This window comes from Salvia miltiorrhiza, chromosome 3 (genome assembly GCF_028751815.1).
Source record: "Salvia miltiorrhiza cultivar Shanhuang (shh) chromosome 3, IMPLAD_Smil_shh, whole genome shotgun sequence".
Lineage (NCBI taxonomy): Eukaryota > Viridiplantae > Streptophyta > Magnoliopsida > Lamiales > Lamiaceae > Salvia > Salvia miltiorrhiza.
The window spans coordinates 31,288,298-31,303,864 of NC_080389.1; the positions used below are offsets into that span (position 1 = coordinate 31,288,298).

The 15,567-nt window shown below is 45.9% G+C and overlaps 1 protein-coding gene across 1 annotated transcript; it reads right to left on the reverse strand.

Annotated features, from left to right (window-relative positions):
• Nucleotides 1-3,054: 3,054 nt before the first annotated feature.
• On the reverse strand, nt 3,055-5,774 carry LOC131018652 (uncharacterized). The gene is made up of 2 exons (XM_057947367.1): nt 5,519-5,774; nt 3,055-3,353 (listed from the first exon to the last, which is right to left on the reverse strand). The coding sequence occupies exons 1-2, from the start codon at nt 5,772-5,774 to the stop codon at nt 3,055-3,057; spliced, it is 555 nt and encodes a 184-aa protein (XP_057803350.1).
• Between the last annotated feature and the right edge of the window lie 9,793 nt (nt 5,775-15,567).

Here is a 15,567-nt window from a genome sequence, read left to right on the forward strand (position 1 = left end):
AAACCATACAGCAGTTCTAGACAAACAAAAAGACTGAACTCACAGCACAAGTTCTAAACCTGGGTGAATACTATTCCCCCTTAACAATAGAACCTAAAAACTTGTACTTAGAGTTAAGAACGAAACAGTTCTAAAATAGAAGAGAAGACAGTAAAACATTAATCAGAGCCTGGACAAAGAGTCATTGTCTTCAGGTTGAGATCAAAAAGAAGTTCTTTTCATTAAAGTAAGACTGATAAGCCATCAGTCGAGGTACAGAGTGACACACACCCGTCGTGCGGTGTGGACAAAATACCTGTGTATGCCCAGTACAGACAGTACACGCTCCTACTTCTCACAACAAGAACTTTAGTCTTAGCGGTAAGCGTAGGGTCGAATCCCACAGGGAGTGAGGAACCACTTTGTTCTCCTACGATAAACTGAGGTGTCACAATTCTCAATCTGTATACGCTGCACAAGAAATAAACAAGATCAATAATAACAAAGGGGTGAGGTTATTCGGTTAGGTCATAACTGTTGTTAACATTTGTTCGGTCATAGGCACACTGATTATCCATCTATGATCCATACAAACCAAAGGCGTGGCCCAAAGACATTGGGGCGTTTCAAGGGTTTATACTTCACATATAGGATGGTTGATCTCATTGTGGTCACTTGGTCCGAAGATCACAAAATCCCCGGTCACAAGGCAGTGCTTCACTTCTCCGTAGATAGTAGCCATACCCGTTACTCACCAAGTATGGCCCTCACCAACCTTCTCTCCCGAGGTCCCCAACTCCACGCTTTTAGTGACACATGCCTCCTGGACTCAACTATTTCCGGCTTTGTCAGCCGACCAGTCATAGACATGCTACGGCGTCGAGATTGCTTTCCTCGTTTGATAACCATGGCTTTATGCCTCGTCACAGTTGATGGATAGCCTCTAGAGAAGCCCAAGACTGAGGAAGGGCAGTGTATCCCATCAACCCTTTCCCCACCTTCTGGATCTACAACGCCTTTTGTTGACGCTGCTCAGCTACTCGGTCTAGGGCATACCGATTGTTGTACCTCGGTATACCCTGGCCTTTGCTTGTCATGGATAGCGTTTTACCGAACGGAGATCACCCGTTAGGCCCCTACTGGCCATGGTTTCGAACAGATCCTTCCGGAACCACGAGATTCAACCGGAAGAACAAGTGCCTCATTGAAGAATTACTTCCACCCCTAAAACCTCACCTAAAGAATTACTCACACATAACAGAATTCATAAATGTAAAATGGATTGAACACATGATAGAGCGAAAAGAAATACTGAAATAGATAAATAGTACCTAGGCTTCAAGCCTTCGAACTTGTTCAAAAGTGAAAACACACACTGAATAGGGAAAAGCACGGAAATGTAAAAATGTTTCGAATACCACACACGGCGAACTTAAAATGATCACTAAAGTAAAACAAGAGTTTTCGGGTGCCAAGAAGTTGTGCACGCTGCACATCGTTAGTCTTTTATACTGCCGGATGGTAGAGGCCTAACCCTAGCTGCGCCGGTTCCAAATCTTCGCCGGGATCTTCTTTCCTTAATTAGCTCGATCTTTGATTGATCCTGATTGAAGATGGCGTCCAGCTGCAAGCTTAGTCAACCTTTCCCATTCCTTCGATCCTTCCAGTTTCTTCTTCTTTCTTCCACTTGTTTCTTCGAGATCTCCGAGATTGACCTTTCCTTTTATGGCTCTGGCTGTCTGCTTCTCCTGGTAACGATCAGACGGACTGCTCTTATCGGTGTGGCTCATACCAGGTGGTTGCTCCAGGTTCCCATGCCCCAAGTTGAATTGGAGAGGTACTTGTTGGCCGAAGCTCCATGCTGGTAAGCATGACTTAGCAATCTGGGCTCGGTAATGCCCATTCTGACCGCATTTCCTCCATTTCTGCTCCAGTGACCTTCCTTCCTCCACAACCTTGTTTTCCCCCTGGACAGACCTGTACTGACACAAATAAAGAGAAAAAACAGGGCCAAATGGCCCCAAAGTCGAAGACGCATCACACCTACACACTTAAAGCATACTTGCCCTCAAGTATGTAGGTGGATTCACAGAAGACACGGACGAAAAGGTAGAAAGAAGAGAAATAAAACTAAGAGACACGAAACTTGCATAGATTTCAGGGTCAGATCATACCAACATGCATCATTCAGTTCAAACAGACCACAAACCAGAGTAATGAACATGCATAAAGTGTGATGGTAGTCTCTCTTCTCGCTCAAGCACCGGGCTAAGTGTTTACACTCATAATTTGCTGTGCTAGTTCCTCTAAGAGTTTGATTCAAAACTACAAGTTAAGCACACTAGTATGACTCATCAAAGGGTCTTTGTTGGGTTGTAGTGGGGCATACGGAGCTAAGGTGAGGCATATATGGTTCAGTGGCTAATTTCAGTATCACCTTTACTCAATATACACGTTCAGTATAGCTACAACTAACCCTTTATTCCCCCATTTTCAATGGGGCTCATCTTTCCTTGGATTATTTTGTGGGCAATAATTTTTATACAATTTTTTTTTTTTTGTGCCCAGATTTTCTTTCTTTCCTGTAATTCCTTGTTCACCATTTTATTCACTTCATGAATTCTTTCTCCTAGATATAGCATTAACAAAGCTCAAGAAAGAATGAATTCGGCTCAAGTTGGCATACAAGGGATTATTTTTCACATTGCATATCAAAGAAAAATCTGGGGCCCTAAATCAAAGAATCGTGCCCAAATCACACAAGTCATGAACTAGCAAAATGAGTCCTCAAACAAAGTCTGGATTTCCTAGTCACAGCAAATTCTCTTCATAAACATGCATTTTTTTTAATTTGGCCCTGATCTCACCGGTGGGGTACTCTCAGTATCCTCACAACTACCATCATGCATTTCATACTCAATCCACCAATCATACCAAAACAGAAATCAGCATGCACAATCTTTCACCATCAAACAATGCAAGTAGACTCGACTCAAAAACAGATTAAACAAACACTAAAACAAGAAAAGCAAAAGATAAAATAAAACCTAATCTACGAGTTCAGGGGGAAAAAACTTAGTCGTTTTGGTTGGAGGACCTTGCCTCCGCATTAAGCCGGTCCATGATTGCTTTGAAGCCAGCTTCCATAGCCTCCCTCAGGGTTGTGATCTCCGCACTCAGCATCAGCAGCTCGTCTTTCACTTCCTTCATCTCCGCCAACAACATTACGCTCTCGCTGCTGACAAGGCGGGGTCCCTCTGGCTCTAGTGGTCTCCTCGGTTCTGGTCTAGCTGCTGCTGCTCTCTCAGGATACACCAAACGGTATCTCCCTCTGTAAGCCCTCTTCCAGACCGTTCCAATCCCTAACTCTCCACCTACACACTTTGCAACGCAAAGTGGGCTTGGATCAACCTCTGGGCCTCTTTCCAAATTATCTCGGTCCGACTTTCCTGCATGTTAGTGCATCCAAACAAAAACAAAACAACTTTAAAGAAAAAGAAAATTCGGTATAGACCATACCGAAGTAACCACACTGGGTTGCCTCCCAGCAAGCGCTCTTGTTTCTCGTCTTGAGCTCGACCTTCCTTCACTCTTCATTCGTATTCAGGGTCGAGAAGGTGGCACACCTCCTTCTCTTTTCCTACTTCAGCAAGCTCATGATAGGGCTTTAGGCGATGACCATTCACCACGAACGTATCAACTCCATTGTGATCATATACTTCAATGCTTCCATTTGAAAAGATTCCTTTGATCACGAATGGTCCTGACCACTTTGAACGAAGCTTCCCAGCCATCATCTTGAAGCGTGAGTTGAAAAGTAGGACTTTTTGTCCCACCAAGAATTCCTTCTTCCTGATCTTGGCATCATGGATCCTTCTGGTTCGCTCTTTATAGAGCACCGCATTATCGTAAGCCTCCAACCGAAGTTCTTCCAACTCACTCAGCTGCAACTTTCTTGCTTCTCCAGCTAGGGTCATACTGAGATTGATTTGCTTGATTGCCCAGTACGCCATATGTTCAACTTCCACAGGTAAGTGACATCTTTTCCCATAAAGCAAGCGGAACGGGGACATTCCAATGGGTGTCTTGTAAGCAGTTCTGTATGCCCATAACGCATCCGCCAAATGGTCACTCCAGTCCTTACGATTGGGGTGCATCACCTTTTCCAGGATGCTCTTTATCTCCCTATTGGAAATCTCGGCCTGGCCATTTGCTTGGGGGTGATATGCAGTGGTGACCTTGTGTGTCACCCCCATCTTCTTGGTTAGTGCTCTGATAATGGCATTACAAAAATGAGACCCTTGGTCACTGATTAGAATTTTGGGTATACCGTATCTCCCGAACACTTGTTCCTTCAGGAATCCTGCCACGGTATGAGCATCATTGCTTGCGGTTGCCTTGGCTTCAACCCACTTTGATACGTAATCCACTGCCACCAAAATGTATTCGTAGTTCTTTGACTTTGGGAAGGGTCCCATAAAGTCAATCCCCCATACGTCGAATATTTCGACCGGCATGATCGGAACTTGTGGCATTTCATCCTTTGCGGTAATACCTCCAGTCATCTGGCACTTCGGGCAGCTCTGTACCCATTTCCTTGCGTCCGCAAATATGGTGGGCCAGTAGAATCCACTCTCCAAGATTCTGTGGGCCATGCGCTTTCCTCCAAAATGTCCGCTATTGGCTGTTCCATGACACATGTCCAAAATTTGGGCATGCTCATCCTCAGGTATGCATCTCCGTATGACTTGATCTGCTCCAGTCTTCCAGAGATATGGATCCTCCCAGTAATAGTATCGTGCTTGCACGAGTAACTTCCGTTGTTCGAATCTTGTCAATCCTGAGGGTAACTCTTTGGTAATCAGATAGTTAGCTATATCCGCATACCAGGGCTCCTGCTTGATTAGAGCATACAGTTCTTCTTCTTCCTCCAGGATGCTCATGGAATATAGTCTCTCGTCTGGAAAGGTATCGGTAATGGGCATACCGTCATCTTCTTCCAGTTGCAACCTGCTCAAATGATCCGCTACGAGGTTCGCAGCTCCTTTCTTGTCCCCTATCTCTATATTGAACTCTTGTAGTAGCAAGATCCACCGGATGAGTCGAGGTTTGGATTCCTTCTTGGCCATCAAATATTTCAACGCGGCATGATCCGTGTAGACCACCGCCTTCGTTCCCAAAAGGTAGGAACGAAACTTCTCTATGGCAAACACCGCCGCCAAGAGTTCTTTCTCAGTAGTGGTATAACTGCACTGTGCTGGATTCAGTGTTTTAGATGCGTAATAAATCACGCAACTCTCTTTGCCTTTCTTCTGTCCCAGTACTGCTCCAACGGCGTGGTTGCTGGCATCGCACATGATCTCGAATGGTAAGTTCCACACCGGCGGTTGAATAATGGGGGCCGACACCAACTTGTTTCTCAAAATCGTGAATGCCTCCTTACAATCATCATCAAACTCAAACGGCACATCTTGTTGAAGAAGTCTGGTCATAGGCTGGGCAATCTTGGCGAAATCTTTGATAAATCGCCGGTAGAAACCTGCATGGCCAAGGAAAGCCCGTATGTGCTTTACGGTAGTCGGGTAAGGCAATTTGGCGATGGAATCAACCTTCGCTTTGTCCACTTCAATTCCCCTTTCTGAAATCACATGGCCAAGCACTATTCCTTCCCTTACCATAAAATGACACTTTTCATAATTGAGGACAAGGCTCTTCTCCACACATCTTTTCAAGACGAGTTCTAGATGCTTCAAACATATGTCGAAAGAGTTCCCATATACGGTGAAGTCGTCCATGAAGACTTCAATGCAATTCTCCAATAGGTCGGAGAAGATGCTCATCATGCACCGTTGAAAAGTTCCCGGTGCGTTGCATAGTCCGAACGGCATTCTTCAGTATGCAAATGTCCCAAACACACAGGTGAATCTGGTTTTCTCCTGGTCTTCATGTGCCACAAAAATTTGCATGTATCCATAATATCCGTCTAGAAAACAGTAATAGGCATTACCGGCCAATCTCTCCAACATCTGGTCGATAAAGGGCAAAGGGAAGTGGTCCTTCCTGGTTGCATCATTCAGCTTCCTGTAATCAATGCAAACTCTCCATCCAGTTTGCAATCGGGTGGGCACAAGTTCGCCTTGATCATTCTCCACAACCTGTATCCCTGACTTCTTCGGTACGACATGGACTGGACTCACCCATTGGCTATCGGATATGGGATAGATGATTCCCAACTCCAACAGCTTGAGAATTTCTTTCAGCACTACCTCTTTCATGACCGGGTTCATCTTCCTTTGAGAGTCTCGAACGGGTTTGGCTCCCTCCTCAAGGTAAATGTGATGCATGCACTCCGTAGGACTGATGCCTTTTATATCAGCTAAGGTCCAACCGATGGCTTCCCTGTTCTCTCGTAATACTCTGACCAATCGGTCTTGCTGCACAACGGTTAGATCAGAACTGATGATAACTGGTAGCGTCTCTTCTGGTCCCAAATAAGCATACTGTAAATGCTTAGGTAATTGTTTGAGCTCCAACACGGGTGCTTTCTGGATTGAAGGTAACAGCTTCTCGTTCTGCCCATACTGAGCCAATAACTCCGGTTTGCTTGCCTCTGCTCCCCCAGCTAGATAGACTTCCTAGATTAATTCCTTGATCTTCTGGTCTACCTCCACCTCGGCTTCTAAAGTGCTTTCTCGGAGGGAGTAGAGCTCCATGATAGCTTCCTTCATTTCATCGTCCTCCATATGTTTGGCATCCCGATCAGTCAGACCATATTGAATCACCTTCTCTGTAGCATCCCTGGAACCAAAAGTAATTCCTTGTTCTTGCACCAAGGGTTCAAATACATCGACCATGTCCACCGTCTCCATTGCTTGTTTCCTCTTCATGGTTTCATAGATGTTGAATTCTACTTGAACTCCGCGAACTCACATGTCAAGATCCCGATTTTCATATCGATTTTGGTTCCGGCGGTCATCATGAACGGCCTCCCCAATAGTATGGCATTCTCTCCAGTTTCGGGCCCGATGTCTAGAACATAGAAGTCTGCTGGGAAAATCAAATCCCCGACCTTGATCAGTACGTCTTCCACTACTCCTTCAGGGTAGGCGTTGGACCTGTCAGCCAACTGTATGACCACACGGGTGTCCCTCATCTCGCCAATATTCAATCTCTTGTACACAGCCAATGGCATCACATTAATGGAGGCTCCAAGATCCATCATTGCCTTATCCATGTTGGTTCCTCCTGTGTTGCATGGAATGGTAAACATCCCTGGATCCTTTCGCTTAGTGGGTAGCTTCCGTTGGATCACCGCAGAAACACTTTCTCCCATCACGTATCGGACTTCTTCCTCTATTTTGACTTTTCTTGAACAAAGATCTTTCAAGAATTTGGCATATTTTGGAATTTGCCTGATAGCATCGAGTAGGGGTATGCTCAACTCAACCTTTTGAAACATCTTCATCATTTCACTTGCTTCCTTCTCTCTAGCTTTCTATTTCAGGCGTCCCGGGTAGGGTGCTTTGGTTGGATTGCTTCCTCCAGCTTGTTCCTCAGTTGGCCCTTTCCCACTCTTATTCCAGCCTCCTCGAAGCAATTCAGCCTCTGCTAACAATTCTTCCTCCTTTTCCTCTTCCTTCGGGAATTCGGTCAGCACCACTTGGGCATGTTCTCTGGGGTTGATCCCCATGGCTGGGAGTTTACCAGCGTTCTCCTCCAGTTTGGCCACTGCTTTAGTCAAATGACTAATTTGCTGGTTAGTTTGGTTCATGCCGGCTCGAATCTCATTGCGAAATTTCTCGCTCTCCTTAGCCATGCTTTCAATGGCTTCTTCCCAAGGTGCTCTCCGATATGGTGGTTGGTAAGGGGGTTGTTGCTGATTCTGGTTGTGGTGTTGAGGTGGTCCCAACTGGTATTGTTGTTGATTCTGGTTCTGATTATACTGATGACGTTGCACTGGTGCGCCCATATTGGTCTGCTGTTGGGGCTGACCATCTTGCTTCCACCGAAAGTTGGGGTGATCTCTCCACCCCGGATTGTAAGTGTTTGCATAAGGATCATATTTCCGTGGATTCCCATCATGTCCTCCAATGGCATTGACATCTACAATATCCTCGCCAAAATTGGGGCAATTTTCAGATTGATGTCCTGTGGCATCGCAAAGGCCACACTGGCGAATCTTCTTCGGTATAGTCAAGCCCGACAGAAGTTCCTTGAGTTCGTTCATGCTCTTCTCCATAGTTTTCTCCAATTTAGACATCTCCTCTTTCTCTTCAGCGCTCCTTGGTTTTTCCAGATTCCTTTCATGTCCTTCATCGCGTGATTCTTCTGCCATGGTGCCCAACAATTGGAAGACCTCCAATGGAGTCTTACTCATCAGCGATCCATTGCAAGCTGCCAGGACCAAACTGCGATCGTTTTTCCGCATGCCTTTCACAAAACTCTCCACCTGATCTTTTGGAGAGATTTGGTGATGAGGACAATTGTTTAACATTCTCTTGAATCTAGTCCAGTATTCGTAGAAGGATTCCAGCCCATCTTGCCTGATGCTGCGGATATCCCATCTCATCCGCTCCACTCGTGCTGCTGGGAAGAATTCTTCCAAGAAGGCCTGTTGCAGTTGTGCCCATGTAGTGACACTGCCATCGGGTAGGTCATACAGCCATCTTCTCGCGTTGTCCACCAAGGTAAAAGGGAAGAGTATCAACTTGACATACTCTTGCTGCTCATCGGTTGATTGGTGCATGATTGTCATCTCGAAATCTTGGAGATGGGTATGAGGGTCATCTCCTGGGTATCCATTGAACTTTGGTAAGATCTGAAGCAGTGAGGGCTTCATGTCATACCGACGAGGTGCGAACGGATTTGCGGGTAGGGTGATTCCGTTCGGCCTCAGGTTGAGGTTAGTTGGCTACGCCAACTGTCGGAGGGTCTGCTCCGGTAAGGCTTCTGCTTGTTCAGCCTCTGCCATAGCTTCGCGTCTCGCTATTCGTGCTCCTGCGCGTAGTCGTCTTTCTGTACGATCAATATCAGGATCAAACACCAATGCTCTTACAGCTCTACGAGTTCCACGCATACACCAGTAGCGGAAAATGGAGTGAGGAGAGAACAAAATTGCTGCGCGTCACTCCCCGGCAACGGCGCCAATTTTGACACACACCCGTCGTGCGGCGTGGACAAAATACCTGTGTATGCCCAGTACAGACAGTACACGCTCCTACTTCTCACAACAAGAACTTTAGTCTTAGCGGTAAGCGTAGGGTCGAATCCCACAGGGAGTGAGGAACCACTTTGTTCTCCTACGACAAACTGAGGTGTCACAATTCTCAATCTGTATACGCTGCACAAGAAATAAACAAGATCAATAATAACAAAGGGGTGAGGTTATTCGGTTAGGTCATCACTGTTGTTAACATTCGTTCGGTCATAGGCACACTGATGATCCATCTATGATCCATACAAACCAAAGGCGTGGCCCAAAGATATTGCGGCGTTTCAAGGGTTTATACTTCACATATAGGATGGTTGATCTCATTGTGGTCACTTGGTCCGAAGATCACAAAATCCCCGGTCACAAGGCAGTGCTTCACTTCTCCGTAGATAGTAGCCATACCCGTTACTCACCAAGTATGGCCCTCACCAACCTTCTCTCCCGAGGTCCCCAACTCCACGCTTTTAGTGACACATGCCTCCTGGACTCAACTATTTCCGGCTTTGTCAGCCGACCAGTCATAGACATGCTACGGCGTCGAGATTGCTTTCCTCGTTTGATAACCATGGCTTTATGCCTCGTCACAGTTGATGGATAGACCTTCTGGATCTACAACGCCTTTTGTTGACGCTGCTCAGCTACTCGGTCTAGGGCATACCGATTGTTGTACCTCGGTATACCCTGGCCTTTGCTTGTCATGGATAGCGTTTTACCGAACGGAGATCACCCGTTAGGCCCCTACTGCCCATGGTTTCGAACAGATCCTTCCGGAACCACGAGATTCAACCAGAAGAACAAGTGCCTCACGAATGTTTACATGTCAACAACAATTACTTCCACCCCTAAAACCTCACCTAAAGAATTACTCATACATAACAGAATTCATAAATGTAAAATGGATTGAACACATGATAGAGCGAAAAGAAATACTGAAATAGATAAATAGTACCTAGGCTTCAAGCCTTCGAACTTGTTCAAAAGTGAAAACACACACTGAATAGGGAAAAGCACGGAAATGTAAAAATGTTTCGAATGCCACACACGGCGAACTTAAAATGATCACTAAAGTAAAACAAGAGTTTTCGGGTGCCAAGAAGTTGTGCACGCTGCACATCGTTAGTCTTTTATACTGCCGGATGGTAGAGGCCTAACCCTAGCTGCGCCGGTTCCAAATCTTCGCCGGGATCTTCTTTCCTTAATTAGCTCGATCTTTGATTGATCCTGATTGAAGATGGCGTCCAGCTGCAAGCTTAGTCAACCTTTCCCATTCCTTCGATCCTTCTAGTTTCTTCTTCTTTCTTCCACTTGTTTCTTCGAGATCTCCGAGATTGACCTTTCCTTTTATGGCTCTGGCTGTCTGCTTCTCCTGGTAACGATCAGACGGACTGCTCTTATCGGTGTGGCTCATACCAGGTGGTTGCTCCAGGTTCCCATGCCCCAAGTTGAATTGGAGAGGTACTTGTTGGCCGAAGCTCCATGCTGGTAAGCATGACTTAGCAATCTGGGCTCGGTAATGCCCATTCTGACCGCATTTCCTCCATTTCTGCTCCACTGACCTTCCTTCCTCCACAACCTTGTTTTCCCCCTGGACAGACCTGTACTGACACAAATAAAGAGAAAAAACAAGGCCAAATGGCCCAAAAGTCGAAGACGCATCACAGAGCAAGACTTACATTGGAGTAAAAAGAAAAACAAAAACATCATGGGAAACCCATGGTAGTCTGCATTGCTGCGCCTTGAACTTCTTGATCTTCATCTTCTGTCTTCGTGTTCCTAAGCTTGTTCCACTCTCACTTGTTTTTCGTTGATTTGAGGTCTTTACTGGATTGTCATCCTTACAACTTCTGGTGATCCTTTTGCTGTCCCATCTTCAGTCAAGAAAGAAGATGCAGGAAAAACCTTTTAGAAGGTTTTTCTCTGACTTCCTACTTTTCCCGTTTTTGGCAACATCAAAAAGAGAGCTGATGATGGAAGCTATGATCGGATGGGACTTCAACTCCGACTCTCAAGCACTCGTGGGAGGACTTGAGAAGAGGAAGGGTCCCGAGATGCAGAAGGAAAAGGACGCCAGTGGGGAGAGAGAGAGATGAGAAGAGAGACGGAGAAGTGAAGGAGACGGAGAGATGGAGAAGAGCAGTGTGTAGGAAAGGAAAGAATGTATAGCATTTTAGAGATAATCATGAGATGCAACTATACACACGATCCTGAGGGCGGAGAGACAGATGAAGAAGGGCGGGAAAGAGGAGTGCGAGAAGTGGGGAGAGAAAATGAAAGAAATGTTTGGGGAGGCTTTGATGAAAGAATTAGATCAAAACATGCCTCATCATTCATGAAGGAAAGAGAATGTGAGGATGAAAAATCGAATCAGTGGCAGTCGTGAGGACTGGCACTGTCGATATTGCGCCGGTTGACAACAAGCTCCTGCTCATTGTTGTCGCACCACACGGAAGCTTCACAAAAAGGTGAGAGGCTCGCCTGAGAAACAGGTGAAGTCCGTCTTCTTGAGACAGGTACTTCAATTCGTATGGTCAGGGCATGAGGATGGAAGACACTCGCTGGTGAAGCACGGAATCACCAACACCTAAACTAGAAACTAGAAAGCAATAAACGACACATGGATTTACGTGGTTCGGCCATCAAGACCTACATCCACGGGAGGTTCTTCCTTGGTTTCACTATACTTTGAGAGAGTTACATATTACAAGTGTGTTGCTCCGAAATGAATTGATCCTTTTTTATGCTAATGCTAAACCTCCTACTTATAGTTGTGAGAATGAACCCTAAAGACCTTAGGCCCATGAACTCTAATAGTTAGATTTAGGCCCTTTAATGATCTTGTTTTGACTAATCTACGCTGTCCTTCGTTGGTGAAGCGGGTAACTCCGGCTCTAGCAAGACCAGCTCTGCGCTCTGGCTGCGCTGCTGCGCTAATGCTCTGTGCTGCTCTGCTGCGCTGCTGCTCTCGCTGCGCTGCTGTGCTGCACAGCTCTACCGCGCTGCTCTGGTCTGGCTGCGCTGCTCTGGTCTGCGCTGGTGGTGTTGCACTTTAGCAAGGCAACATCTCTGCACTTTGGTCAAGGCTGATTGACTCTTCATATTCATTTATTAGCAAGTCTTTTTAGTTAAACCTGCGCTGGTTAGTTTATATAATAATAATAATAACAATAATCATAACAAGGTAGAATAGGCTTGGATTACTAAGCACAGTGCTGATGAGTATTCTAGTCCTCATCAGCTACTCCCCCCTGGTCTAGTTGAACAACGTTCTCTTTGTTCAACTAGTGGTGTGTGGTGTAAAGTCAGCGCTGTGCTGCTCTCTCGTGTCAATTAAGCATATATAATTCCCTGCAACTTATTAGATAAAAATTGTCAATCTTTACAAAGCAATGGTGACAAAGTATATCAGCGCTGTAAATGAACTAAGATAAAAAGATGATAATTTTTCCTTTTGATTCGTCGAGCATCATTAAAGATGATAAGGGCTTAGATAACCTGTGCTGAGAAGACTCAAGTGATCTGCGCCGAGATAACTGAGATAGCTGCGCTGAGAAGACCGTGTTGACTGTACTGAGATGACAACCCCGCGTTGACTGCGCTGCACTGACTGCGCTGACTGCGCTGCGCTGTACTGACTGCGTTGTCAAGACCGCGCTAAGAAGACTTTGTGAAACATTGGTGGTACTCCCCCGCAGAGCGGCCCTTAAGATGGTACACCCCCGCAGAGCGGCCCTTAAGGTGGTACAAAGATGGTATACCCCCGCAGAGCGGCCCTCAAGATGGTACACCCCCGCAGAGCGGCCCTTATGATGGTACAAAGATGGTACACCTCCGTAGAGCGGCACTTAAGATGGTACACCCCCGCAGAGCGGCCCTCAAGATGGTACACCCTTGTCTAACTTTCGCGGCTTACAATATTCCTGCGCGGAGCATAGACAATCAAAGAACTTTGTCTAACTTTCGCGGCTTACGATATTCCTGCGCGGAGCATAGACAACCTGAACTGACAACGACTCGAACATTCTGCACTGAAAACTACTGAGATAGCTGAGATAGCTGAGATAGCTGCTCTGAGATAGCTGCGCTGAGGTAGCTGCCCTGAGGTAGCTGAGATAACTGAGATAGCTGAGATAGCTGCTCTGAGATAGCTGCGCTGAGGTAGCTGCCCTGAGGTAGCTGAGATAACTGAGATAGCTGCTCTGAGATAGCTGCGCTGAGAAGGCCCAGATTCCACTTAGGCTTTCCCCTACGCAGCGTGGCTGAATTGCCACTAAAGTTCATTTTTTGCCGAAGCAGGTTTTCCAGCGTTGTCAACCATTATTGTTGTGCTGTAAATTTTTAGGAAAAATACAGATGGCAACATATATACCCTACTCCCTCCCTCTTAGTAACATGTGCATGAATAACATAAACATGTTATGTGTATACTTGTGATTGGTGTACCTACTTATGATGCTAGTGACAGCGCTGTTATGGCTATAGTCCCAAAGTATGTTATTCAAATTATGTTCCAAGCCTTAGCACATATGCACAAGGTGTGCAGCTTCGTATACTCAGTCAATTCATATTTCAATCCTAGGCACATATGCAGAAGTTGTGCAGCTTTAAAGACATAATATCAAATTCTCAAATCCCTTCAAGAGATAATATAAATCATGATTTTTCTCGAGTGGTAAAGTATAACGTTTCTCAAATCCTAATCATGCTTTCATGCTTCGATAAAATAATCTAAGATCATATAGTGAGAAATTATAGTTCTGCGAAGTACCTGGATCACCACTAGTTAGTGGGTTACCTTTGTTACATTACGGCTTAGACGTTCTGTGCTGGGATGTAGAGTTCCTGTGTTGAAGACCAGCTTAGATATCCCGCAGCGCCGCTTAGAAAATTATGCAGCGCAGCTTTAGTAATTCTTCTTGCTTTCATTCCTGCGCAGCTTAATAATTCTTCTTCATCTTGTTATTCCACTAATTCCTCCTTTTCCTTTGCTATTGTATCTTTCTTCTTCAGGTCTAAGTGTAACGAGGTAACTCTTAAAGATCACCGCCTGCGCTGCCCTCTTGATGCTCGAATTCCCCTCGAAAATAACCCAACGCTCTCGATATAGCATTGTTCCAGCGCAGTGGCGAACTACCCTCTCCGTCTCTGTGTTGTATCGGCATAATAGCGAGCTGATAAGCTGGCCTCTATTCCCTGCACCGCATCCGCGCGGTGGCGAGCTTCCCTCTTTGGTGAAGTTGTTTGCAGAAAGAAACCATGGACATGTCCGGGCAGCTTTCTGTTCAAGCCGCTCCCAGCAATGCTCTACGGAAATGTTGATGTACGCTGCCCTTTTAGTGTTCTTTGTAAACCTATGTTGCCCATTCGATGCTCTAATTTTCTTTGAATGATATACATGGCTGCCGCAACTTGCAAAAAGTCGCAAAAACTGGAATTCAACGAAGATTAAGGTATGTCCCAACTCTTTCATGGCTGAGCAAACGGCTTTGAGATATCTTGAGTACTCGTTAGTTATGTTGCAAGCTGCCTTCGCAGCTTGATCTCGAATTTTCTCGCCCTCAGTTGACATTACTGAAGGTTTTTTCTGCGCTGACTTTAACCATGACTTCCCTGCTCCCATCGACTTAGAATCCGAGTGTCTTGGTGTTCACAGATGGAAAGTTCACTGATAATCCTCGCCGACAGCGCTGAAGATTGAAAATTTCTTCCCTAGCTGAGTAGTTGCGCTGAAAATTGAGAGCTTCTTCCCGGGCTGAGCAGCAGCACTGAATCTTCCTTGTGAACCTGCGCTGCCCATTTAGTCTTTTTCGTGAACCTGTGTTGCCCTCTAAGATTACCGTACTGCGCTGCCCTCGAGGATTACCGCCATGCCTGCGCTGCCCTTTTAATGAGCTGCCCTTCTCCCTCCCTGTGCTGCATCAGCCCAGCTAATGAGCTGCGCTTCTCCTTCCCTGCGCTGCATCAGCGCACTGCCACAGTGCAGTGGCGAAATGAAGTACCCTCTCCTTTGGAAAATTAATTGCTTCAAGGAACAAAGACTTCCAGCATATCCCTTCGCTTCGCTGAGAATTCCTGAGCAGCGTTGGAACCCGGCGACCACTTACTACGCTGAATAATGATGCTAGCGCGGAAAACTGATGGCCTCTTCCTGCGCTGAATAACGGTGTTGGGTCAGGGTTGGAAACTGTCAGCCTATTCTTGCGCAGCCTATTCTTGCGCTTCTTGTAATACTGGAAAACCTCTTCGTATCAAGACTTTAATAAAGCCTGCAGGCTGGAGTGCCGCAACAGCCAAATTGAAGATTTGTCCAGTATGGCACTTGGAAATTCAACAAGCTCCTAGCTCCAACACCAGCTCCTCTAAAAAATATTCTCCCTTGG

What these genes read in the sequence shown, in the direction of transcription:
- LOC131018652 (XM_057947367.1), bottom strand. Translation starts at nt 5,774, where the DNA reads ATGGACGACTTCACCGTATATGGGAACTCTTTCGACATATGTTTGAAG. An exon ending in GGCTTTCCTTGGCCATGCAG is followed by an intron (nt 3,354 to 5,518) that starts GTTTCTACCGGC and finishes CAAAGTGTGTAG; the next exon opens with GTGGAGAGTTAGGGATTGGA.